Source organism: Pan troglodytes, chromosome 5, assembly GCF_028858775.2.
Source record: "Pan troglodytes isolate AG18354 chromosome 5, NHGRI_mPanTro3-v2.0_pri, whole genome shotgun sequence".
Classification (NCBI taxonomy): Eukaryota; Metazoa; Chordata; class Mammalia; order Primates; family Hominidae; genus Pan; species Pan troglodytes.
The window spans coordinates 96238081-96261513 of NC_072403.2; the positions used below are offsets into that span (position 1 = coordinate 96238081).

Below are 23433 nucleotides of genomic sequence, written 5' to 3' on the forward strand. Positions count from 1 at the left end.
AATTTTAAGAATTACATGGATAACTAAATAACGGCATTAAAGACTTCAGGTTTCAAAGGTCTTGAGACTGGCAATGGTCTAGTGTAATAAAGAGAGGACCAGTTCAGTGAACTAGTGGGATTTCTAGAATAAATGAGGTTTCCCGATAACCATCAGGGCCAACCATATAGAGGTTAAGACACAGATCAAACTTGTCTTTGCTCCTTGGTTCCCACTTCCCTTTCTGTTATTTTTTCCTGAGTTTATAATGGTAACCTGGACTCTATTTGTCTGTGGAAAATGACTTAATAAATGACTTTCCTAGTAAGGACATCTTGGCAATGTACTATTAGTCTCAATAGCATGAAATTTCAGATTTTGGAGGCAGCATGGGCTCTCAAATACAAAGACACATATTCTATTCACACATAAGAAAAACCCTAACTATAAAATGAACAGATAATAGATTTAAAAAATAAGATTTAATTTTGCCTGTTATAATGTTTACCTATTTAAAATCACACATATATCAGCCTTCCAAAAACACAGAAATCATAAAAATCATTAATAGTTTACACTGTACTTTACCTATGTAAAGCTTTAAAATGTGTAGAGTCATTAGAATCCAATTCCTTATTTAATCTCGAATAATCAATGGAAGATGTCAAGCCTTTCTCAAGCCTGGCAAAAAATTGTTCTTTCTCCTCTTGTTCTTCTAATGTGTCCAATCCCACTCCGAGACTACTATGGTTGAGCTCAGAAACTACTAGTTCTAAATGGAAAGCACAAATATATTTTAGTAATATACAGAATTTTGAAAACATTGATTTGAATGATGCATTTATTGACATTATGTAGTAAATTTTAAAAATTTTACAAACATTTACTCTCACTCACCAAATATGAATTCATATTAATAATACGTAAGGTTTAAAGCTTCTCTAGAATAATTCTAAACCTCTAGGAAGATATTAAATCTGTCTACATGCTTCAGTAAAGGAGGCTTCAAGATAGTTAATTTTTGTAATTCTGAATATAAGCATAACAATTAATAATTTACCAACTCATATCCCTTGCATTTCTTACCATTTGTTTCTAAGCTATCAGTACTTAAGAGAGAGGTTCCACTGCTCTTAAGAAATTGAATCTTTTCAGCAGACTCCTCTTCTATTTCCATAACAGGCTGAGAAGTCTTCTTTGTTTTCAAATAGCTCACATTTGTTCCAAGCAGTCCTAGGTACACAATTTAATACAGATGAAGATTTATGTTCAAAGAACTGTTTTGGCCACTATGACAACACAATAATAATGTTATGCTAATTTTGTGCACAGTAGCTACAAAATAATCTGCTCTATTAAATAAAAATCCATCAGACCTAACACTCACAAAAGAAAGATTATAATTCTATTTGGTGGCACTGTATCATATTAAATAGAATACTTCAAAGAGTTGCACCATGAGACAAAATTTTTTTAAATTACTTTGAAGTAATTACAAGTACTTAATACAGTATACCATGACACTTTAAAGAGTATCTTCTGCCTTATTCCCTCTGTTCTTTACATTTCTCAGAGAGTTTTTGGTGCTGAACTCTTAACACTATTGGAAATAGACTGTGGGTGGCATGAATTACTATAACAAAATACAAGGGGGCAAAGTAGGTACAATTAAAAACCTACTAGGTTAGACAGAAGCCTTCGTTAGTGTAAATATCATTTCAAAAAATAGATGGAAATAGTGAAAGCTCTTTCAAAGTCATTATTTCTAAAACAATGGAATCAGTGGCTCACTGCAGGAGAGGTTCTCATGCCAGGTTATGTGCATACTGTTGGGGACGGGAGGGTATTATAGTCTCTCACAGCATTCAGGAATTTGAAATTTTCTCTAAGGCTAATATATATTAAGCATATTAAAAGTTTTTTATGACTGATTATATATTTGATGATACTAAGAAATTATTATAGATATTTCTTAGACATTATTATGGTTATATTTTAAAAAGAGAGTACTTATTTTAAGAGATACTTTGAAATATATGTGGAGAGAACTGATATGCTGTTGGAGATTTGTTTCAGTATAATCCTGAGTGTCAGAAGGTGGAGAACAAGAGAGAATATTGATGAAAAATGATTGACCATGAGTTAATAACAACTGTTGCAGCTAGGCAATGGGTACATGAGAGTATGTGGTACTTATGTATATGTTTGAAATTTTTTTATAATAAAAAGTTTCAAAAATGTTCTATGAATCCTGGGTAAAAAAGTATAACTTATGTTTATGTAGCAAAGGTTCTGAGTATTACTTATTTTATTCAAATTTTTTGACAAACTATGTACCTAGAACATTGTTAGTGCCAGCTATACAATGAAGTCCTTTACCATCACGAAGGTTAAAATCTAACAGGAGGAGACAATCAACAGCAAATATTTATGGGTGCCTACTGCACACCAGGCATTGTTCTAAATGCTGGGGCTTTATCAGTGAATAAAAAAAAACAAAAATCCCTGCTTATTCATGTGATTTGAGGCAGGCAATAAGTAAAATAAATAAGCACATTGCAATTAAATAGTACATTAGAAAACAGTTAAGTGCCAAGAAGAAAAATAAAACAAGAAAGAGGAACAGAGAATGCAGGAATGGAGGGTACTACAACTTTAAATAGGATGGTCAGGAAGGCTTTCGCTGAGAAGTTAACACGTGAGCTATGGCTTGGTGGGGGTGAGGGACCAATCCACATGAATACACGGGGGAAGAGTGTTTAAGGAGGAGGAAAGCAGTGTACAGCCTCTAAGCCAGGAAAATGCCCAGGCATGTGTGAAGAGAAAGGAGGCCAGTGTAGTGATACGGGCATAAGCAAGAGAAAGGCAGTCTAAGTTGGGAGGCCAAAAACGTCAGGGTGCAGAACTGGCATGGGTGGTAGCTTAAAGGTCATTAGCTTTTATAACAAGTGAAATGAGAAGCTATTAGAGGGAAGAGGTGGCTATGAAGTGGCAGGCAAGATTTTTGGGTGTAAAGAAGTTTAAGGAACTCGGAAGTCAGGTTATTAGAGGCATTAGCTATGTAGTTAATGTAGTCACCAATAATTAGACAAGAGAATCGGAGACTCACAGTGAAACAACAGCTAAAATCTTTGAGGAATGAGGAGGAATAACCCGGAGTTCAGTAGATAACTCCAACAAAGAGACATAGTAGATAGGTGGTCTGATAGCAAGGTTCATAAGGAGATTGGAAGAACGGTCTAGAAACAGCAATGAACAATGACCTACTCCTTTTCCAAGTCTAATGGAACAAGAGACGTGGCAAAGAAAACAGTAACCATTGGAGGTTACTAGAGAAGCAGCAGTATTCACAGAGCAAAGTTAAATGTGAATTACAACTCTGCTTTGAAGGAATTATATAAGATTAACTGGGGGGGGTATACCGAGACAGGAAAATCCAAGAATATTTCCATGAGGAAGTAACATTTCTGCTAAGATGTGAAGAAAGACCAGGAAATAATTAGGTGAACTAGGCCAGGGAGACCAGAACAGGCAGGGGACACAGTAGGTACAGAAGCGTGACAATGGGAGGGGCAGGCCACATTTGCAGATGCAAAAAGGCCAGTGAGGCTGGACCCAGATGGTGAGCGTAAGCCTAAGAGGAAATAAGCCCAGAGCAGGAAGTCAATGGTTGGACCGTGCTCGTCCTCATAGGCCAGCACAGGGTCTTGCTCTGTATTCCAAGAGCACTAGAAAAAACTGGTAAAGCTATACAGTATCAAAATTTCCTTATTTTAATAGTATATGTCTGTTGTAAAAAACTGATATATGGAAAAGGTAAATAATTATGAGTATTGTTTTATTTTTGTTTTTTGCTTTTTAATATTCTTTTGTTCTTTGTTTTCTTCAAAAACCAGAAGACTGAAAATGTGTGCTATAAATATGAAGATTAGAAAAAATATCACTTTTGGTAGAAGGAAGCCTTATTAAGAAGTCACGAATTTTTACTTCAATTTCCTAATTAGTGTCCTCTTGGAAAAGGCTAAGAATCAATTTATTTTATGCCTTTCTGTGAATAATGGTTTTACTGGATCAAATAATAACCTCCATAAGTTGTAAAAAATCAAGAGAGAGATTCATAGATGCTTCAAATGAAAAAGTATATGCCAAGGTTGGTGTGCTGTGGTGGCAACATGTCCAGGGTCTCACCCTGGCTCTAAAGCACAACTTGAGGTTGTAGCTCACACTAACCAAGTTCACAAGAGATTAATATAACAGAAACGAAGATCCAGTTTAGTTATTTACAATAAAGAATACAATCAGCAAGAGGATGAGATAGTTTCACCTTCTAAGCCGAACATTTTATTCCTATGGCAACTGGGAAACAAGCAAAATTATAATGTAAAAGCTGCTCACTGTTAATGTTTAATGGTACCTGTCTTAAGATTAATAATGCATTCCTCTTCTCAAGAGGAGTGTTGAATTCTCCCTCAGAAGGTTCTACACTCTTGATACAGGAATCACGTCTTGCCTTTTTATACTAATGCCTAGTATTTAGAACATAATACAAACTCAGTAACCGTTTGCTTGAATCAGGGACCAGGTTATTCCCGTGGGCAGGGAAACCTCCTGCTGTTTAAGCTGACATTGTCAAAGTTTGCTTCTTGACTATCCTTCTTTACTTCTTTTACTAATCAAATCTATTTCTGATACATTTAAAAAAATTATTAATACCATCAATCAGGTTACATGTGAGTATTTTTGGTCTAGGAGCTATTCTTTTCCTGTAGGATTAGGTTGTATATATCTGCTCTGATTCATTATCTTCTAGACAAAAGGCTTTGTGTCCCAAATCTTTGTCAACAATTCCAACAGTACTTCATCTTATAATATCCTTTTCAAGCATTAAAAGCAGGGAGAGAGTCTAAAACATAATTCTTCACTACAAAGTTCAGCATGTTGCATAAGAATTTATAAAAAATGCACTGAATTTTTCAATAAGGAATTTCTTTAAACTACAGTATTAAAAAGAACAGAGAAGTAACTGTCAAATCTACTTTAACATGCATTTATTAATCAAATTTATCATTTAATGTTGAGGGTCAGGGGATACAAGGACAAAGAAGTGTTTCCTACCCTCGCAAAGCTCCCAACCGCAGGAGTTGTCCTATAGGTTACAACTATCAACACAATGTGTAAGTGTTACTATGGTGTTCTGACATCAAAATGAAGGAGAAACTAATTGTGACAAGAGAGCTAGAAGATAGAGTGAAGGACTGCAAAAAGTGGTGATGCTAGGCTTTATTGGGCAAGAAGGATGAGAGGAAAGGCATTCTAATGGCAAGGAAGCATGAGATAATGCACAGAGGCAGGGAGGCCTATGGTGTTTCCAGGAGATGAGGAATGATTACCTATGGCTAGAGTACACGAGAAGGCAGGGTTCCAGTCAGATCATGCAGAGTCTTAATTATGACATGAATTCAGGCTCAATTTTCATGGGGAGGGGGGGAAACCAAAAGCCCATATGTATATTTTTTCCCTAGAGATACAGAAATTCTATCATTTTACAAAATTGTGCTTAACACTGATCCACAAATGGTGTGAATGTAGGTACTGAAATAGAAGGAGTCGGGGTTGTTTACAGATGTGGCAGTATCATGTATAGTAAACCTATCAGGCCAGGAGTGGTGGCTTAGGCTTGTAATCTCTGCGTTTTGGGAGGCCAAGGTGGGAGGACTGCTTGAGGCAAGTTCGAGATCAGCCTGGCAACACAATGAGAGACCCTATCTCTACAGGAAATAAAAAAAATTAGCCAGGCATGTTGGCATGTACCTGTAGTCCCAGCTACTCAGGAAGCCGAGGTGGGAAGATTGCTTGAGTCCAGGAGTTTGAAGTTACAATGAGCTATGATTGTGTTACTGCCCTTCAGCCTGGGCATATCATATACATATATATGAGAGACATATATACATATGGCAGTAAATTTTTTTTTACTACTGTCATTAACAAACTGTGATACCAAGGTCTATAGGTTTGTTAAACTCTTCCCAATGCAATGACATTAATATACTGCCAGAATATCTTATTAAATCACCTTAAATCAATTTATTATTAAACATGATAATAAATATACCTGAATTGTCACCTTAATTTGAGTAAATATAAATTATCTCCATGTAAAATAAGCTGATAATGTTAATAACGCAGATTCTCAATTACATAATAAATACATAATAAAGTACTGGTTATATGAAAATCAATTCAAACTTCAAAAATCCACACTATTAGTATTTTCTGTATATATTTAGAGTGAAGTAACAAAATCCAGAAGTCTTGACTGACCCCTTGTGGTCAAATAATTTGAAACTAAAAATCAGCAACATTTACCATCATCTTTAAAATCATCTTCAGTTATCCACCAAGGCACTGTATCTTTCTTCTTCATCTCTTTTTTAGATTGTCTAGCTGTTTTGTCTGAATTTTCAAAAGAATCATCTGAAAGCTGAATTAGATATAAGACATTCAATTTGAAAATACAGTGTAAATTCAAGAATCTCAGATTCATCATTAAGCATGTTTCTATTAGTTCGCTCACAGTTCAGCTATCACATAGATAAATAACATTCTCATCAATAACGTATAATTTCACAGCTACAAACATATTTGGCCAAAATAACTTAAAAATCAGACATACATCTCTGAGCATCAATTTCATAATTAAGTAAACCAGGAGAATAACAACAAAGACGTAAAACTTGATCAAGAATTTTTTTCAGCAAAGAAAAAACAGGAGGATACAGTCCTGTCTTCTAGACATTCTCTAGGGTTTAAGAATAAATAATGGCTGAACAAAATTGCATTGCACCACTCTAGAAACAGAATTTCAATATAAGGAAGAACTGAGTTTCAGGGTGTAAAGAGGAGGATGAAATTGACCAAGAAAAAATCAGCATTTTTTTTCAGTGATTGATAAACACTTATTTGCTTTTTTCTACTCTTCCAATCCAATTTTTACTACAATCCTAAATCCCATGCTCTAACCTCACTATCACCCCCCACCACCTTAGCCAATAACTTGGTCACCCTTTTCTCTGAGAAATAAAAACCTTCAAACACCACCCACCTCACTCCACTACTAAACTTACTTGTGAAGGCACTTCTTTCGTCTCTCAGACAACACAATTCTTTCCTCCACTCCAAGCAGAACTTCTCTAGGTTCTTCCTTCCTTGGTTATCCCATTTGATATCTGTATCTTCACTCCCTTCTCTCTCTACTCCCCGCCCTTCCCTCTGATTATACACCTGCTCAGCACTGCATCTCCAGTGCCTAGCATAGTACCGGGCACAATTGCAGAATGAAAAAATGAGCATTCTACTCAACTCTGAAAAAAAAAAAATAGAACAAAACAAAAAAATTCCTTATCCCTACGTCCCTTTTACTCTATCACATTTCCTTGATATACCAACTCCTTGAGTTCACTTAACCCCTTATAATCTGGTTCCCAACCAAAACAGCTCTCCTCCAGGCACCAAAGGCCTCCGAAATGCCACAAATAAAGTACCACTGTCAGTTATCCTCCCTGATCACATCATGGAATTTGCTACTGGTGATCAACTCTTAAACTCTTACTTCTTGAAACTCTCTACCTTGACTTTAGTAGCATCACTTCCTCTGGGTTATTCTTCAGATCTGTGGCTACTCCCCTCCATCTATTTTAATAGCTTTGGCTTTTTGCCCATTTATTTAGCAGACTTTTCCAGGACTCTGCTCTTGATCCTTTTTCAATCTCATTCTACATTACTTTTTCTGGAAAAGAAACCAACATTTACTACATGCCTGCTCTATGTCAGAATCTACACTCAGGTTAACTCACTTAATCTTTAAACAACCCTGCAGAAATTTACTCATGGTGAAACTGAAGCTCTAAGAGGCTAAGCAACTTGCTTAAGTTGCTACTGTTAGTAAGTGTTACAAAGTGACATTTAAACCCATGTCTGACTAACTCCTGTCCACTTTCCACTATACTATGTAGTTCCCCAACTAGAATATTGTTATCTGAGTGACCCTTTAAACTTCTAAAATGACAGAGCGTGCGCGGGCGCGCACACACACACACACACACACTCTTCCACTTGCCAAACAAAAAACTCTACCTCAGTGACTTGAAGAATGTCAATTTAAAAATGTTCAAGAAGAACTTAACTGTCTTCACTAACAAACAGGTAGGAAGACAGGAGGAGGGAAGAAAAAAATATTCCTTATCCCATCTGAATTTGTGAAATTAGTTAGCTGCATCACTTTTTACTTACTCTCTAAACTTCAGTATCACCTTGAGGTGTTCCATTTCTGTTTCCTCCCATTTTTTCAATTTATCTGTAACATAGGCATGGTACTACTGACCTTGTAGGGCCATGACAAAGAAGAAAAAAAGAAATGAAGACTTCTAATACATGATAAGTGTTCTTACTTTAAACAACCTTCCACAGTGCTTCCCAGCACTTTCATTAATTATTTTTAATGAATATGATTCATTAAAAATAAACAAAACAGGCTGGGCGTGGTGGCTCACACCTGTAATCCCAGCACTTTGGGAGGCCGAGGTGGGCGGATCACGAGGTCAGGAGTTTGAGACCAGCCTGACCAACATGGTGAAACCACGTCTCTACTAAAAATACAAAAATTAGCTGGGCGTGGTGGCACGTGCCTGTAATCCCAGCTACTCAGGAGGCTGACGCAGGAGAATCACTTGAACCCGGGAGGCAGAGGTTGCAGTGAGCCAAGATTGCGCCACTGCACTCCAGCCTGGGTGACAGAGCAAGGCTCTATCTCAAAAATAAATAAATAAATAAATAAATAAATAAAAATAAAAATAAAATAAATAGAAATAAAACAACAAAAAAGCTGATTCTCAGATACAACAGTTGTTGGCAAGGATATGGAGAAACTGGAACTCTAGGCTGGGTGTGGTGGCTCACACCTGTAATCCCAGCACTTTGAGAGGCCGAGGCGGGCGGATCACTTGAGGTCATGTGTTTCGGACCAGACTGGCCAACATGGTGAAACCCCATTTCTACTAAAAGCATAAAAATTATCTGGGCGTGGTGGCAGGCGCCTGTAATCTCAGCAATTTAGGAGGCTGAGGCATAGGAATTGCTTAAGCCCAGAAGGCAGAAGTTGCAGTCAGCCAAGATTGCATCACAGCACTCCAGCCTGGGCAACAGAGCAAGACTCAGTCTCAAGAAAAAAAAAAAAAAAGAAATTGGAACTCTGATAAACTAATACACTACTAGTGGAAATGTAAAATAACACAGTCATTTTAGAAAATAGGCAAACACACAGCTACCATATGATACAGCAATTTCACTCTTTGGCATATACACAAGAGGAACAAAAACACATCCACACAAAAACTTGTACATGATTGTTCATGGCAGCATTGTTTGTAACTGCCAAAAAGTGGAAAGAACCCAGATGTCCGTCAACTGACAGGTGGAAAAACAAAATGTGGTACATCTACACAATGAAATATTACTTAGCCATAAAAAGAAATGAAGTGTTAATACATACTACGACATGGATGAACCTTGAAAACATCATGCTAAGTACAAGAAACCAGACCCAAAGGGCCCCATAATATATAATACAATTTCTATGAAATGTCTGTAACAGGCAAACATTTAGAGACAGAAATCAGCTCAGTAGTTGCCTAAGGCTAGGGAAGGGGGAACAAGGAGATGGAGTAACTGCTAACAGATATGGGATTTCTTTCTGGGGTGATAAAAATTCCTATAATTGATTGTGGTGATGGTTACATAACTCTGAAACCACAGAACTGCACATTTAAAATGGGTGAATTAAATGGTTATGTGAATTCCTAAAAAATAAAGATATATAAACTATGTCTTTGAATAAATTGTTTGAACAATAATTTATCAAAGTGAGAAAAGTTAGCATGACTCTAAAATCATGACTTTCACAGTAAAAAAAAAATGACACATTGCAACTGAGGATGGATATAAGAGGAAGAGAGGCAGAGACAGAAGGGTGGGGGAAGGAGAGTGTTGGAGAATGTGTGTGCTGGAAGGATGGTAAATGAGGGAAGAATAAAAACATCTTCTAGAAGGCCTGTTCTGCTATCTTTTACAATAAAAATCATTCCTATAAATTTAATTTTCAAAATGTGTCTGTATTTGAAATTTTAAAAAATCAACTTTTCAAATGATAAATGAAACTTATTCCAAGTGCCTATTACATCTTGACAATTGGTAGATGCTTTTTTTAATCCTTAAAACAATTCTACAAAGAAGGCATTATTTTTCCATGAGACGGATAATGAAAGTGAAGTTTTTTTGTACTACATTAAACTCCCTTTTTTAACAAGAATGTATAACGTATAATAGCTTAAAATGTGACTCTCTTGAATGCTCTACAAGTCCCCTCCATTTATATAAATAGAGTTTTATGCATCGCTTAATTATGGGGATATGTTCTGAGAAATGGGATTTCATCATAGGAGCATCATAGAGTATATTTACACAAACCTAGATGGCTCCATGGTATAGCCTACTCCACACCTAGGCTATATGGTATAGCTTATTGCTCCTGGGTTACAAAGCTGTTCAGCATGTACTGTACTGAATCCTGCAGGCAACTGTAACACAATGGCAAGCATTTGTGTATCTAAACATAGAAAAGTAAACATATGGTACAAAAGATTAAAAAGATACACCTTTATAGGGCAGCCCCATTATAATCTTACAGAACCATTGTTGTATATGTGGTCTGTTGCAGACCAAAACATCTTTATGAGGTGCATGACTGTACACAGAACGTGGTATAACCATTTAATATGCTCATTCAAATATTTATTAAGTATTTATTAGGTACTGTAGATATAGTAGTGAACATGTTGATATATAATAGCAATGAACATAGAGTCATCACATTACAGACCATACATTCTTATAATGGGAAGCAGAAAACAGACCCATACGAGAAAAATAATTAATGTGCTAAGTGCTATAAAAAGAATTAAATACATACTAGATTAAGAAGTGACTTTGTGTTTACCTTTTACTGGATAAACAGAAGAAGCCTCTCTGAAGTGGTGATATTTAAGTTAAGATTTTCACCAGCCAGGTAAAGAGTAAGGGAGGAGCATTATTGGCAGAGGGAACAGTGAGTGCAAAGCTCCTAAGGTGAAATGAGCTTGCAATGTCTGGGAAAGAAAAAAGGCCACTGTGGAATAAATAAAGTGGATGAAAGAGGGATATGAAGGTAGTGAGATATGTAAGAGTGAAATCATGAAAGGCTTTAAAACCACGGTAAGCAGTTTTTTGTTTTTTGTTTTTTTTTTTTCTACATGTGATGGGAGACCAATAGAGTCTTTTACTGGGGAGGAACAGAGTCTGACTGCAGTGTGGTGAAAGGAATGCTGGACTCTGAGTTGGGAACTGCTGCAATAGCCCAGTTGAGATGATGGCACTGAACTAGCAGTGGCAGAAAACGGACAGAGCTAGAGGGATGATGGGAATTCAGAGTTTGGTGATGGACTAACTGTATCTTCGAAATGACAGAATTGAAGGATGAGTCTTTTGAGACAAATTTGACAATATAGCTTTTAAAAATATAAACTTACCTCTTTCATAAACTGTTCAAACTCTTCATCTAGCTCTTCTTGGGAACAGTTAGCCATAGTCAACAATTTTGACCTCCCAAAGTAGACATTCTAAAGTACCTCAAACATTGGAAACACTAAATGACAAGAGACATAAACATCTTTTGAGGAAATCCACCAGATCATGAACACGACCAGACTTAAACTTCGGACATTTTTTATGATTCAGTATATATGCACAATTTTTTTTTAACCAGTAAGAGCTGGTCAAGAGATTCCTAATTCATTAAGCAAACTGATTTGGAAAAGCAGCTTTGACAGGATGTCTTGTACTCAACGTTCAGAATTATGTTTTCATCTGTTAACATCCAATTGTTAAAGAGTGGTCTCTACAATATTTCCCAAACCTATGTTTGTGTGTATGTGTTAATTAGTACCTCTCAAACACAAACCAGGTCCTCACAGGGAATCTTAAAAACTATAAGTTAGCAAATCCAAAGGACTGTTTCTTTCTTGCAAAGCACACGACAGAGTTTGTGCTGCCTTATCACTCGGCTCGTTATTTTACCAATCCATAGTAATAGTTTCGTAAAGCAGACTGCAGTTTCGTAAAGCAGACTGTATCCAGATACGGGGATGTTTCAAAATATACACAAATAGAATTTAGTAAGAATTAGTAATTTAGTCAAAATACTTAAAGAATACTTAAGTTAATGGAGTACACAAATCAGTACTATGTTTCTTTTGAAGCGAGGGAAGACCGACAAAAATTATGCGCTGAACACAAGCAGAATCCAGTGATTTGCAACGGAAAGCGTTCCCCTCGACACCTAATGAACCCAACCTTGGGTCGACCCCCAGCTCCTGAACTCCCTAGAGCAGCTCAAATCCCAGCTTTCTTCTGTAGAGATGGGGGAGGGGAAGAGGGCTTGCAGAACCAGACAATACCCTCCCCATCGTGCAGCATAACACCTCTTCCCCTCATTAGCACTTTCGATCAGTTCAGGGTAAGTGCGGTTAAGGTCTTGGCCTGAATAGCTTGGTCAGGGGTGAGCTCCACTAAAAGCTTCTCAAGCCTGGCTGCGACCCCGTCCCCAGAAGCGCGGGTTCGGGAATTGGAGGGAAGACAAAGACGCATTTGCCGTGGGCTCCGGGCGGAGAAGGGGAATGACCCGGAAAACTAAAGCCCTTCGCTCGAGTATGAAGCACGACCTCGACCAGGGCGATTTGGGTGGGAAACCAGCGTTCACACCTTACCACCTACCTCTGCCTCTGAATTCCGCGCTTTCCCGGAAGGTCTTTGCGGGTCTACCAGTAGTCAGGGTAACAGACTTCAGCTGCCGGGTTCTGGAGTCACATGACCCGGGCTGGTCACGTGGGCCGTGGGTTTCCCAATGCCTTTACAAGCGAAGGTCGGAATAACCACGGCTGAGAAAGACACTCTAGTGGCTAAACCTTCGCTGCTGCAGTGAAATGCCTTTCCTTCCCTGGCTTTCCCTACGTTCCTTAGAAAAGGGGACAGCGGCAAACCGGTTACTGGAGAAGCGAGACGGAGGCTTCCAGCGGGCTTGGAGGGCGCGGTGGTTGTAGCCCAGCCCGTGGCTTTCTGGGAAATGTAGTTTAGCTCCCCTGGTCCTTGTGTTTCCGCACTCTGCATCTTCGCCTCCCGCCTTCCCCACACTTGTCATTCGAGCGCTCTGTTTTTCCAAGGGGCAATTTTGAAAAGATTGAATTTCTTGGATTTCTTTGGCCTGCAAAGACCTGTGTAGGCGTTGTGAGAGAAACACAAACCTGTGAGGAAAAAAACTGTCGTTTAGATGGGGACTCTGTTCCACCACCTAGTGGGCAAGAAATCGAAAATACGCAAACAGCAAGATTCTTACTAAGTTATTGCTCCTCCCGCTACCCCTACTTTTCAAAACTGCATTCTTTACTGGCATTTCACAATTACTGACTTGGATTTTGTTTTCTATTTCTTTTCTTTTTTCAAAGCATGCAACATTAGCTGGAGTTTCAGAGGACAACATTTAGCATAGTGTAAGTAAAATCTACAACAGCTGCAGGTTTTGCTGATGGTAGACTTAGTTCAGGACCTCATCTTTAGCTAGAACTGTTTATTCATCAAGTCTTTTTTTGCAATACAAATATGTACAAACCAGGAGCTGTGGACTATGATGCAAATATGAATAATAAAAGAAATATCTTAAGCCACCATTTATTGAGAAGTTGACTTCCTGCCACCTTCTATCAAAGACTTACCTTCCCACATATGATCTAGAGCCTTTACCCATTCTTCTTCTCACTGATCTTGTTCCACTGGTCATTTCCCCTTAATCCTGTATCTTCGACTTCTGGCTGGCTGTGGGATTTTTCCCAACAGCATTTGAACATGCCTTGAGATCCCCACCTAAAACATCACTTCTGACACATTCTCTTCATTCTATTATTTCCCAGTGGTTGAAATGATCTCTCTCCTCACCTTACTTGCCAATCTTTTCTGAGGAATTATTTCCACTTTACCTCCCTTTTGTCAGACCTTTTAATCCTGTCTCTGTGTGTGTAAGTGTACATATATGACAGCACTTTATTTGATCTCCCAATACTATTTGATACACTTGTCTCTTCTCTCTTTCTTGGTTTTTCTTTCACATTTATAGCCTCCCCTCAAGGGTTTTCACTGTCTCTGTCTATCCTAGCTGACCTCTAAATGTTAGAATTTCTTTTCTTTTCTTCTTTTTCTTTTTTTCTTTTCTTTCTTTCTTTTTTTTTTATTTCTATTTTTTTGAGACGGAGTCTTGCTCTGTCACCCAGGCTGGAGTACAATGGTGCGATCTCGGCTCACTGCAACCTCCACCTCCGGGGTTCAACTGATTCTCCTGCCTCAGCCTCCCGAGTAACTGGGATTACAGGTGCCCACCACCACACCTGGCTAATTTTGTGTTTTTAGTAGAGACGGAGTTTCACCATGTTAGTCAGGCTAGTCTTGAACTCCTGATCTGCCCACCTTGGCCTCCCAAAGTGTTGGGATTACAGGTGTGAGCCACCGCGCCTGGCCAATGTTAGAATTTCTTAGGGCTTATTTCTGGACTCTTATTCTGTCACACTTCATGGTACTTCCATACACCTACTCATTCAAGACAGAAATCTGGGAGTTCCCTCTCTCCCATATTCTATTCGTCAAGACTTGTTGGTGCTACCTCCAAAATGTGTCTCTATTCTGTTCATTTTACATCCTAATTACTAATGACAGAGGCATCTTTTCCTCTTGTCTGAACTGCTTCATTAGCCTTCTAACAAGTTTCTCTATTTCTACTCCTATCCTCGTCTAACCCATTGTCTACACAATAGAAAATGTGATAATTTGAAAATGTAAATCAGGTTACTCCATTGCTGAAAATCCTACAATGATTTCTCTCTGTATTTGTACTAAAATCCAAATATCTACAAGGACTTGCATGGTATGGTCGGCACTACTCTCTTCTACAGCCTCCTCTCACCCCCACTCACCAAGGCATGCAGAATTATTTGCAGCTCTGGTACAGAGTTCAGTCCTATTGAGGTTAGAATTGGAGCTTTGGTATAAGGAGTGGAAGATGAATGTTACTGTGTCTAAAGAGTGAATAATCATTTTGTCTCTATGCATAAACCTACAAAACTTATGCTTATAGGATCCAAGAGTTTGTTATGCTGAATTGTGGAAGGGATGTCACTAAATTTTTGGTACTGAATTGAATTGTTATACATTTTTCAAAATAATAGTCATTAAAAGAATGATTAATAATTTTTGAGAGTTTACACTGTGCTGTATACTATTGTATTCATTTTTATAAAATGAATTGACCTCATGACCCATAATTTAAAACACCATTTAATACTAGCTCTCATCATAAATATGTATCTAAAATGTCAATGAAATGGCTACTTTAGTAGTTAAATCACTCTGGGTAGCATCAAAGTTTCCTACTTTTAGATTCTCCATAATTGTTACAGGTTTCTCAATCATTATGTGTTTCTTTTTGTGTTTCCTAGAATGATATGAAATTTGATTTATATTTGGTGTTTATCCAGCTCTCTAGTGAGGTTCTAGAGGGGGAGACTGTACCTCAAGCCTTATATTGCCTTTTCTCGTAGCAAACAGTACAGTGTGAGAACTCAGTCAACATTGACAGTATAGTTGTAGCCAAGACCTGCAACGGTAATGGGGTGTAAACTTAGCACATTGTGGGAGTGGATTAAGGAGAAGAACTGAATCAGATACAGTTACATAATAGTTCCAGTTGCTTGCTTCTTTACCTCTAATTTTCAGAAGTGGGTATTCTCTTCACTTATGTGGATAATGAGGAAGACACTGAAGGAATCGTATCATTCTAGTCATAAGAAAATTAATGGTTTTTTTGTTATTGCCATCGTTATTTTGTTTGTCAAAGTCATTGTTGACTTCTGCTCATTTGTCCACATCTGACTGCTTTTGACTACTTAAAATTTTTCTTAATTGTTTTGTATATGAAATGTAGTAGTCAAAGTTTAAGCTATTGTTATAAGTTGTTCCCAAGAAAAAGAATAATAATTCATAGTAGAATATTGAGAAATTGTACAGTCATATTTACAAGTATTTAAATGTTTCTAAAATACAGGCAGATGCTCTTTCCCTAGGGTATGCAGAGCTGCCCATTTACAATTATATCATGAACTCATGGATGGTGATTTAGGTCATGAAATTGTTTTTAAAATAATTCTTTAATAATCCAGTAAATGGCCACTGAGGATGTCAGTAATTTGGCTATGCTTCTAAATAATACAGTTAACAACATGGTTTTATAATTATTATCGAAATGTAAAAACACAAAAATTGACGAATCAAGGAAAAACTCGACCTATGAAGACCCTGTAAGAGGAGGAAAAGACAAACTAAAGACTAGGATGAAATATTTGCAAACCACATATCTGACAAAGGGCTGCTATCTAGAACATATAAAGAACACTAGCAAAATAGCAAAAGCAAAATACACAATTAGAAAATGGACAAAAGACACGAGTGGACATTTCACCAAAGGGGACATGAGAAAGGTATATGAAAATGGTGAATAAGCACATGAAAAGATGCTCAGCATCACAAAGATATTCCACATCATTAGGGAAATGCAAATTAGAACCACAATGAACTATCAACTGGGTGAGTGTAGATATGAAGAGGTAGCATAGGAAATCTTTGTAGTGATGGAATTGTTCTGTATCCTGATACAGTAGCAGTTATAACAAGCTACATGTTGATAAGATTGCATACAAATGCACACACACACCACACATATACAAGTGAGTGCATATAAAATTGGTGAAATCTAAATGACCCCTGTCCCATTTTCCCCAACTTTCTGTCAATCCGTTACTAGATAGAATAAGATCATAGGTTATATATATATGTTTCAGAATCCTTTCTTCTAGGAAAATCTTGTGAGAAGCACAATGTATAAAACAAATAAAGCAGAGTTGCAATGGTTGGCAGGCAGGTGAAGGATGGTTTTGAGCTCTCTTTCTATGCTTTTTTATTGGTCTTGAAGGGACCTCCCTTGAGCTCCAGAGTGCTGTCTAAAACTGATATTTTAGATTATAATTCCGTAACCCAGATAATCACATAATTTCTACATGTCTATTAATATATAATCAATGTAATAATACATGAATTCACCAGCAAGTTAGAGAAATAAGTATAAATATGTGTTTTTCGTATATATACAAAATTGTGATTTTTAGCACATCTAAAATATGGATTAAGCTCATCTGATTATTAACAAATTATTAGGCTGGGTCTATGTGATAATGTTAGTCTAAAATTAAGTTTTTTTGTATTCACATACCTTAGATGATGGGGAGGTGATTGGATATAAGAAGAAAATATTAGAATTTATTTTCAATTTATTTTTATCTCAAACTTAATAAATTAAAGTTTGACTAATATTGCGGACTAATTGCTATAAATATATTAATTTATAAATAAATATTCATAAAGTGAGTGTGTTTGCCTCCAAATAGTTTTACTGACAGGGCTATATGGAACATTACTGATTTATTGAATGGAACTCTTAGAACACAGAATTACTTTATTAAAATAAGTCGATAAGGTAGAAATTTGAAGTTGTGCTTATTATTTCTTAAGCTAAATGTTTTGGATTACAAATATCACTATTTTGTTGTATTAAGAAACCTAATGAAGAAAAATGATTATAATATCTTTTAGCCAGAAACAAGTATTTTTCCAGTCACAATCTGTAGTCTTAAGCATAAATAGGCCATATAGAGTCATTTTCTAACCGATGGTCCTTTATTAGTTCCAATTTTGATGGTTGATACTCTATTTTTCTGTGTGCTCCATTGGACTGTCTTATATGTCACATTCACATGTTCACGGCCTCATCTTTTACTCTTGTCACTGCTGCTGGGACCAGTTTCACTCAGGCTTGACTGGCTTCACAGATTAAGTCAAAAGTGTGCCTGCCTTAAGCCTGCATGTGAACCTCTTGCTTTCCACTCCCTGGGGTTTCTCTGATACTTGAGGGAACCCATTCAGCACTCAAAGCTTGCACATCGAAGTGTAAGGGACTTAACTTCTGTGGGCTAACCCTTGACCAGTGTGGGGAGGAACTGATGAATAAATGCCTTCTGCTTTTCACCCTAGGGTAGACAGTATTGATACACATTTCATAAGACTTTTCAGAATGTCTGCTGTGATTTGGAACCGGTTGTTCACAGCAATGGTTTGATGATACATTCTTGTATTGGCTCTCTCTCTCTCTCTCTCTCTCTCTCTCTCTCTCTCTCTCTCCCCTCCCCCCGTCACTGTCCTTATTCATCACTTCTACTACTTGACAACTCATTTCCAAATACATTACTTTCATTCAAGTTTGTTTACTGTTATCCTTTCAGGGGAACCCTCGGAAAGACACATAGTATTAGAGTTATCCCTAGAAAGCAGACCATTAGGATAGGATTTGGGAACTGAAGAACTCATCAGTAAGATGGCAATGAAGACCCCATTGCTGAAAGAGATGGAGTGGTGATAACCAGTGGAATGCAATTGCTAAGATTCTCACATGAGATTGGTTAGGCAGAGGTACAGGTGGAATGTGAGGGGTTATTCATATAGTATGATGGCAAAGGTAATTATTAATATTGTAGAATGACTGGATTTTACTAATTGCTTTGGATGCCTTGAAATAAAGACAATTAATGGCTCAGGTCAGCCACAATCAATGTGCATTATAAAAGTCAAGGGCTTATATCAGCATTTGAGGAAATCATCATTTCCTGCAGCTGCAGTAGAGTATGTGGTGAAAGTCATGCCCAAGATCAAATTGTAAGAGTGGCACAGTTGCAAAGGGAATTGAAGCCACAACCTTTCTGGGTCTTCTGAGTCAGGGTTCTGGTAGCAAATAGTGGAACACTGAACTTGGAATATGGACATTTGGGTGGATAAGTCTGGGAGTCTTGAACTCTCAGATTTCCCTGAACCCTCAATAATGGCAGAAGCACTCCCATTCTCCTTACTAGAGCAGAACATCCTCTTCCTGCCTAGAGACCTTGAAAAGACCTAAAGACCCTTATATGAGGGAGGAAACTCACAAGATGATGCTTGTCCTCCTCAAGATCTGTCTGGTCACCATTCATTGTCCCCCTGCTAGTAGCTTGTGTCAGGTCTCAAAACACCTGAGCTGGGAAATATAGTTCTTTCTCCAGGAAGAAATGGTTTATAGGAATTGCAGGTCCTAGATTATATGTACTAAAAGAAACCAGGGAAATACATGTAGGGGTGAATTTTGAGAGTGTTGACTGGTGGGGGAAATAAAATAAGGCTGAACAGGGAAGATTTTATTGACATGAGAGCACTCACTCCTGAATTGGGGCTCAATTTCCTAGTAAGGACATCTGGAGCTGGTCTTAATATTCTTCTGGGAAGTTTCCTTGAAGTCTGCATGTGATGATGGCAAATAGGAAAATGAGACAGAAATGCTGAAATTGCTTTGGCTGGTATTAAGGAAGATTTGAGAAGGCTCATGAAGATAGGAATGTTAATGTGGATTCTTTATATGATCTCTAGCATCTATCACCTGACTTTGTTCCCTGAGAGGATCCAGAGGACATACCCTTCAATAAGGCAGAAAACAATTGGCTGGTGAGGGGAACATCAGAATCTGAAAAACCTGGTGATGTCTATCCTCCCCATGTCAGGGTTAGTAACAGGAGATGCTGCTTGAAACTAGTCTCCCTAGTATCAGTGAAGGTATGGGATTTCTCAGTGAAAAGTATATGTGGTGATACTAAACTGTCAGAGGCAAGATGGTTGCAATTACTGAAATTGACAGAAGTCTATAGTAGCAGTCTGGCTGTCTTGACCTGCAGGAATCTGTGGCAATGGCTAATAAATTGCAGTTTGAGGGATGAGGTACATGGATAGCTGACTGGGCAATTTGTGTGTGTGTGTGTGTGTGTGTGTGTGTGTGTGTGTGTATGCAACAACAAGAACCAAAATATCTTCATGTGATCTGCTCCATCAGAATATAAGAAGAATATGAGCATCAGCTATCACAATGGAAAATCTAGGTCCTTCATCCAGCTTCTAGATTTATGTAATTTTGTAGACCTAGATCTCATTGGTTAAAAGGCAGGGCGAGTGCCCTTAAGGAAAGACCCTGCATTGTCACATGAATAATTATAAACATTCTCCCTATCTTTCCACAAAGGGACCTATGACCATTTACTAGGGTAACACTGCACTGAGGAAATAATTATAGTTAGCTTTTTGAAGACTGTTGAATAGGGAGTATGAGCTGACCCTAATGCTAACTGCTTTAGAGAGCCAGAAAAGCTTCCATGGGTCTCTAGTTAGAGTGGGAGTGTTTGGAGGCTAGATGAAAACTGGAAATAAGAATAGTTAGACTTTTCAAGGATTGTTGGATAAAAGGTATGAGCTAATACTGATGCCAGGGAACCTGAAATGCTATCATGCCCTTCCAGTTAGCATGAGGGCATATGAGGAAAGGTAAAAGAGTCCTAGCCCAAGTATGTCTCACAGAGGTTACAATGGGTCTGTGGCTCACTCTTTGATTCTTTCCCCAGTCCATAAATAAATAATTTATAAAATTTCCAAGTATGTAACTGAAAGGAGCCTTATGTTGATTCCAGGATCTGTGGAGCCGTTATGGTAGGAAGTACTAAGTGGAAGTCTCTGAAAACATGCCACCAACATCCAAGTGAGTAAATCAGAATCAAGAACTCTTCATGGGAGGGATGGCAGAGACTAGCACCTCTATGTACCTGGAAAATATTGTCTTTTAAATCACCTTTGGAAAAAACATCAAAAGCAGTTGGTATGCACTTGGCTAGGATAATAGTTTACATTCACTATTTCCCCCCATAGCTGTATTAACTCTGCTGTTCTGTATCACAATGTAGCCTGTAGGAAACTTAATTGGCTTGTCATTTCACAACATCATGATAGTCTACTGTATTAATGGCATCATGTTAATTGCACTAGATAAGGAAGAAGTGGCAATTATTCTAGATGCCCTAATTAGGCACATGAACACCAGAGGGTGGGATATGAACCCTACAAAATTTTAGACTACTGCCATATTTTTGAAATTTTAGATGATTATAAAAGATAAAGATAAAAAACAAATTGTTACACATTGGAACCTCCCACCCAGAAAAAGACATAGTGCTTCATGGGCCCTTGTAGATTTTAAAAGCAGTATGTACTGCATTTGCGAGTATTGTACTAACCCATTTATTGGACTTTAGTGTTACCCAGAGCAATAGAACGGTCTGTAACAGGTCCAGGTAGTAGTGTAAGCATGCTGGAAGCTTGGTCCACATGACCCAGAAAATCTGATGGTGGCTAGCAATATCCATGGTAAATAGGGGTGTGTTAAACATTCCCTAAGCCTCAATTGCATAGTCAGAAGACAGATCAGTAGATAGTGAAGAAGATCATGTTTTCTGCTCTTGAAAGCTACTTTCCAATTTGAAAAGTTTTTAGTGTGTTACATGGTCCTGGTAGAGGCTGAGTGCTTGACCATTAGTGTTTTAAAACCACAGTGCAATAAAATTAGAACTCGGTATTAAGAAATTCACTCAAAACCTCACAACTTCATGGAAACTGAACAACCTGCTCCTAGATGACTACTGGGTAAATAATGAAATGAAGGCAGAAATAAAGAAGTTCTTTGAAACCCATGAGAACAAAGACACAATGTACCAGAATCTCTGGGACACAGCTAAAGCAGTGTTTAGAGGGAAATTTATAAGAACTAGTGAAGCAAGAGCAAACAATTTCAAAAGCTAGCAGAAGACAAGAAATAACTAAGATCAGAGCAGAACTGAAGGAGATAGAGACACAAAAATCCCTTCAAAAAATCAATGAAACCAGGACGTGGTTTTTTGAAAAGATTTACAAAATAGACCACTAGCCAGACTAATAAAGAAGAAAAGAGGGAAGAATCAAATAGACACAATAAAAAATAATAAAGGGGATATCACCACTGATCCCACAGAAATACAAACCACCATCAGAGAATACTATAAACACCCCTACACAAATAAACTAGAAAATCTAGAAGAAATGGATAACTCCTGGACCCTTACACCCTCCCAAGACTAAACCAGGAAGAAGTCAAATCCCTGAATAGACAAATAACAAGTTCTGAAATTGAGGCAGTAATTAATAGCCTACCAACCAAAAAAAGTCCAGGACCAGACGGATTCACAGCCAAAATCAACCAAAGGTACAAAGAGGAGCTGGTACCATTCCTTCTGAGACTATTCCAAACAATAGAAAAAGAGGGAATCCTCCCTAACTCATTTTGTGAGGCCAGCATCACCCTGATACGAAAACCTGGCAGAGACACAACAAAAAAAGAAAATTTCAGGCAAATATCCCTGATGAACATCAGTGCAAAAATCCTCAATAAAATACTGGCAAACCGAATCCAGCAGCACATCAAAAAGCTTATCCACCATGATCAAGTTGGCGTCATCCCTGGGATGCAAGGCTGGTTCAACATATGCAAAACAATAAATGTAATCCATCACATAAACAGAACTGATGACAAAAATCGCATGATTATCTCAATAGATGCAGAAAAGGCCTTCAACAAAATTCAACACCACTTCATGCTAAAAACTCTCAATAAACTAGGTATTGATGGAATATATCTCAAAATAATACAAACTATTTATGACAAACCCACAGCCAATATCATACTGAATGGGCAAAAGCTGGAAGAATTCCCTTTGAAAACCAGCAAAAGACAAGGATGCCCTCTCTCACCAGTCCTATTCAACATAGTATTGGAAGTTCTGCCAGGCAAGAGAAAGAAATAAAGGGTATTCAAATAGGAAGAGAGGAAGTCAAATTGTCTTGTTTGCAGATGACATGATTGTATATTTAGAAAACTCCATCATCTCAGCCCCAAAACTCCTTAAGCTGATAAGCAACTTCAGCAAAGCCTCAGGATACAAAATCAATATACAAAAATCACAAGCATTCCTACACACCAATAACAGACAAAGAGAGAGCCAAATCATGAGTGAACTCCCATTTACAATTGCTACAAAGAGAATAAAATACCTAGGAATCCAATTTACAAGGGATGTGAAGGACCTCTTCAAGGAGAACTACAAACCACTGCTCAAGGAAATAAGAGAGGACACAAACAAATGGAAAAACATTCCATGCTCATGGATAGGAAGAATCAATATCATGAAAATGGCCATACTGCCCAAAGTAACTTATAGATTCAATGCTATCTCCATCAAACTACCATTGACTTTCTTCACAGAACCAGAAAAAAACTACTTTAAA

General features: G+C 37.7%; 1 protein-coding gene across 8 annotated transcripts in view; it reads right to left on the reverse strand.

The window, feature by feature from the left end:
- Positions 1-13387, reverse strand: part of CEP162 (centrosomal protein 162) — a 103827-nt gene extending 90440 nt beyond the window's left edge. For 3 of the 8 annotated variants that reach the window (XR_010158092.1, XM_003311371.6, XM_016955943.4), the window contains exons 1-5: positions 12841-13164; positions 11598-11713; positions 6346-6460; positions 1066-1212; positions 568-751 (exon numbers count right to left, since the gene is read on the reverse strand). Coding sequence is in view for 5 of the 8 variants with exons in the window: in XM_003311371.6 (XP_003311419.3) it covers positions 568-751; positions 1066-1212; positions 6346-6460; positions 11598-11654 (503 nt within the window). In the remaining 3 variants the exon portion in view is untranslated. Of the gene's footprint in view, positions 1-567; positions 752-1065; positions 1213-6345; positions 6461-8268; positions 8360-11597; positions 11714-12840 lie in introns of those variants that run through there. The other 5 variants (XM_063813246.1, XM_063813243.1, XM_063813247.1 and 2 more) reach the window with 5 other exon arrangements.
- Between the last annotated feature and the right edge of the window lie 10046 nt (positions 13388-23433).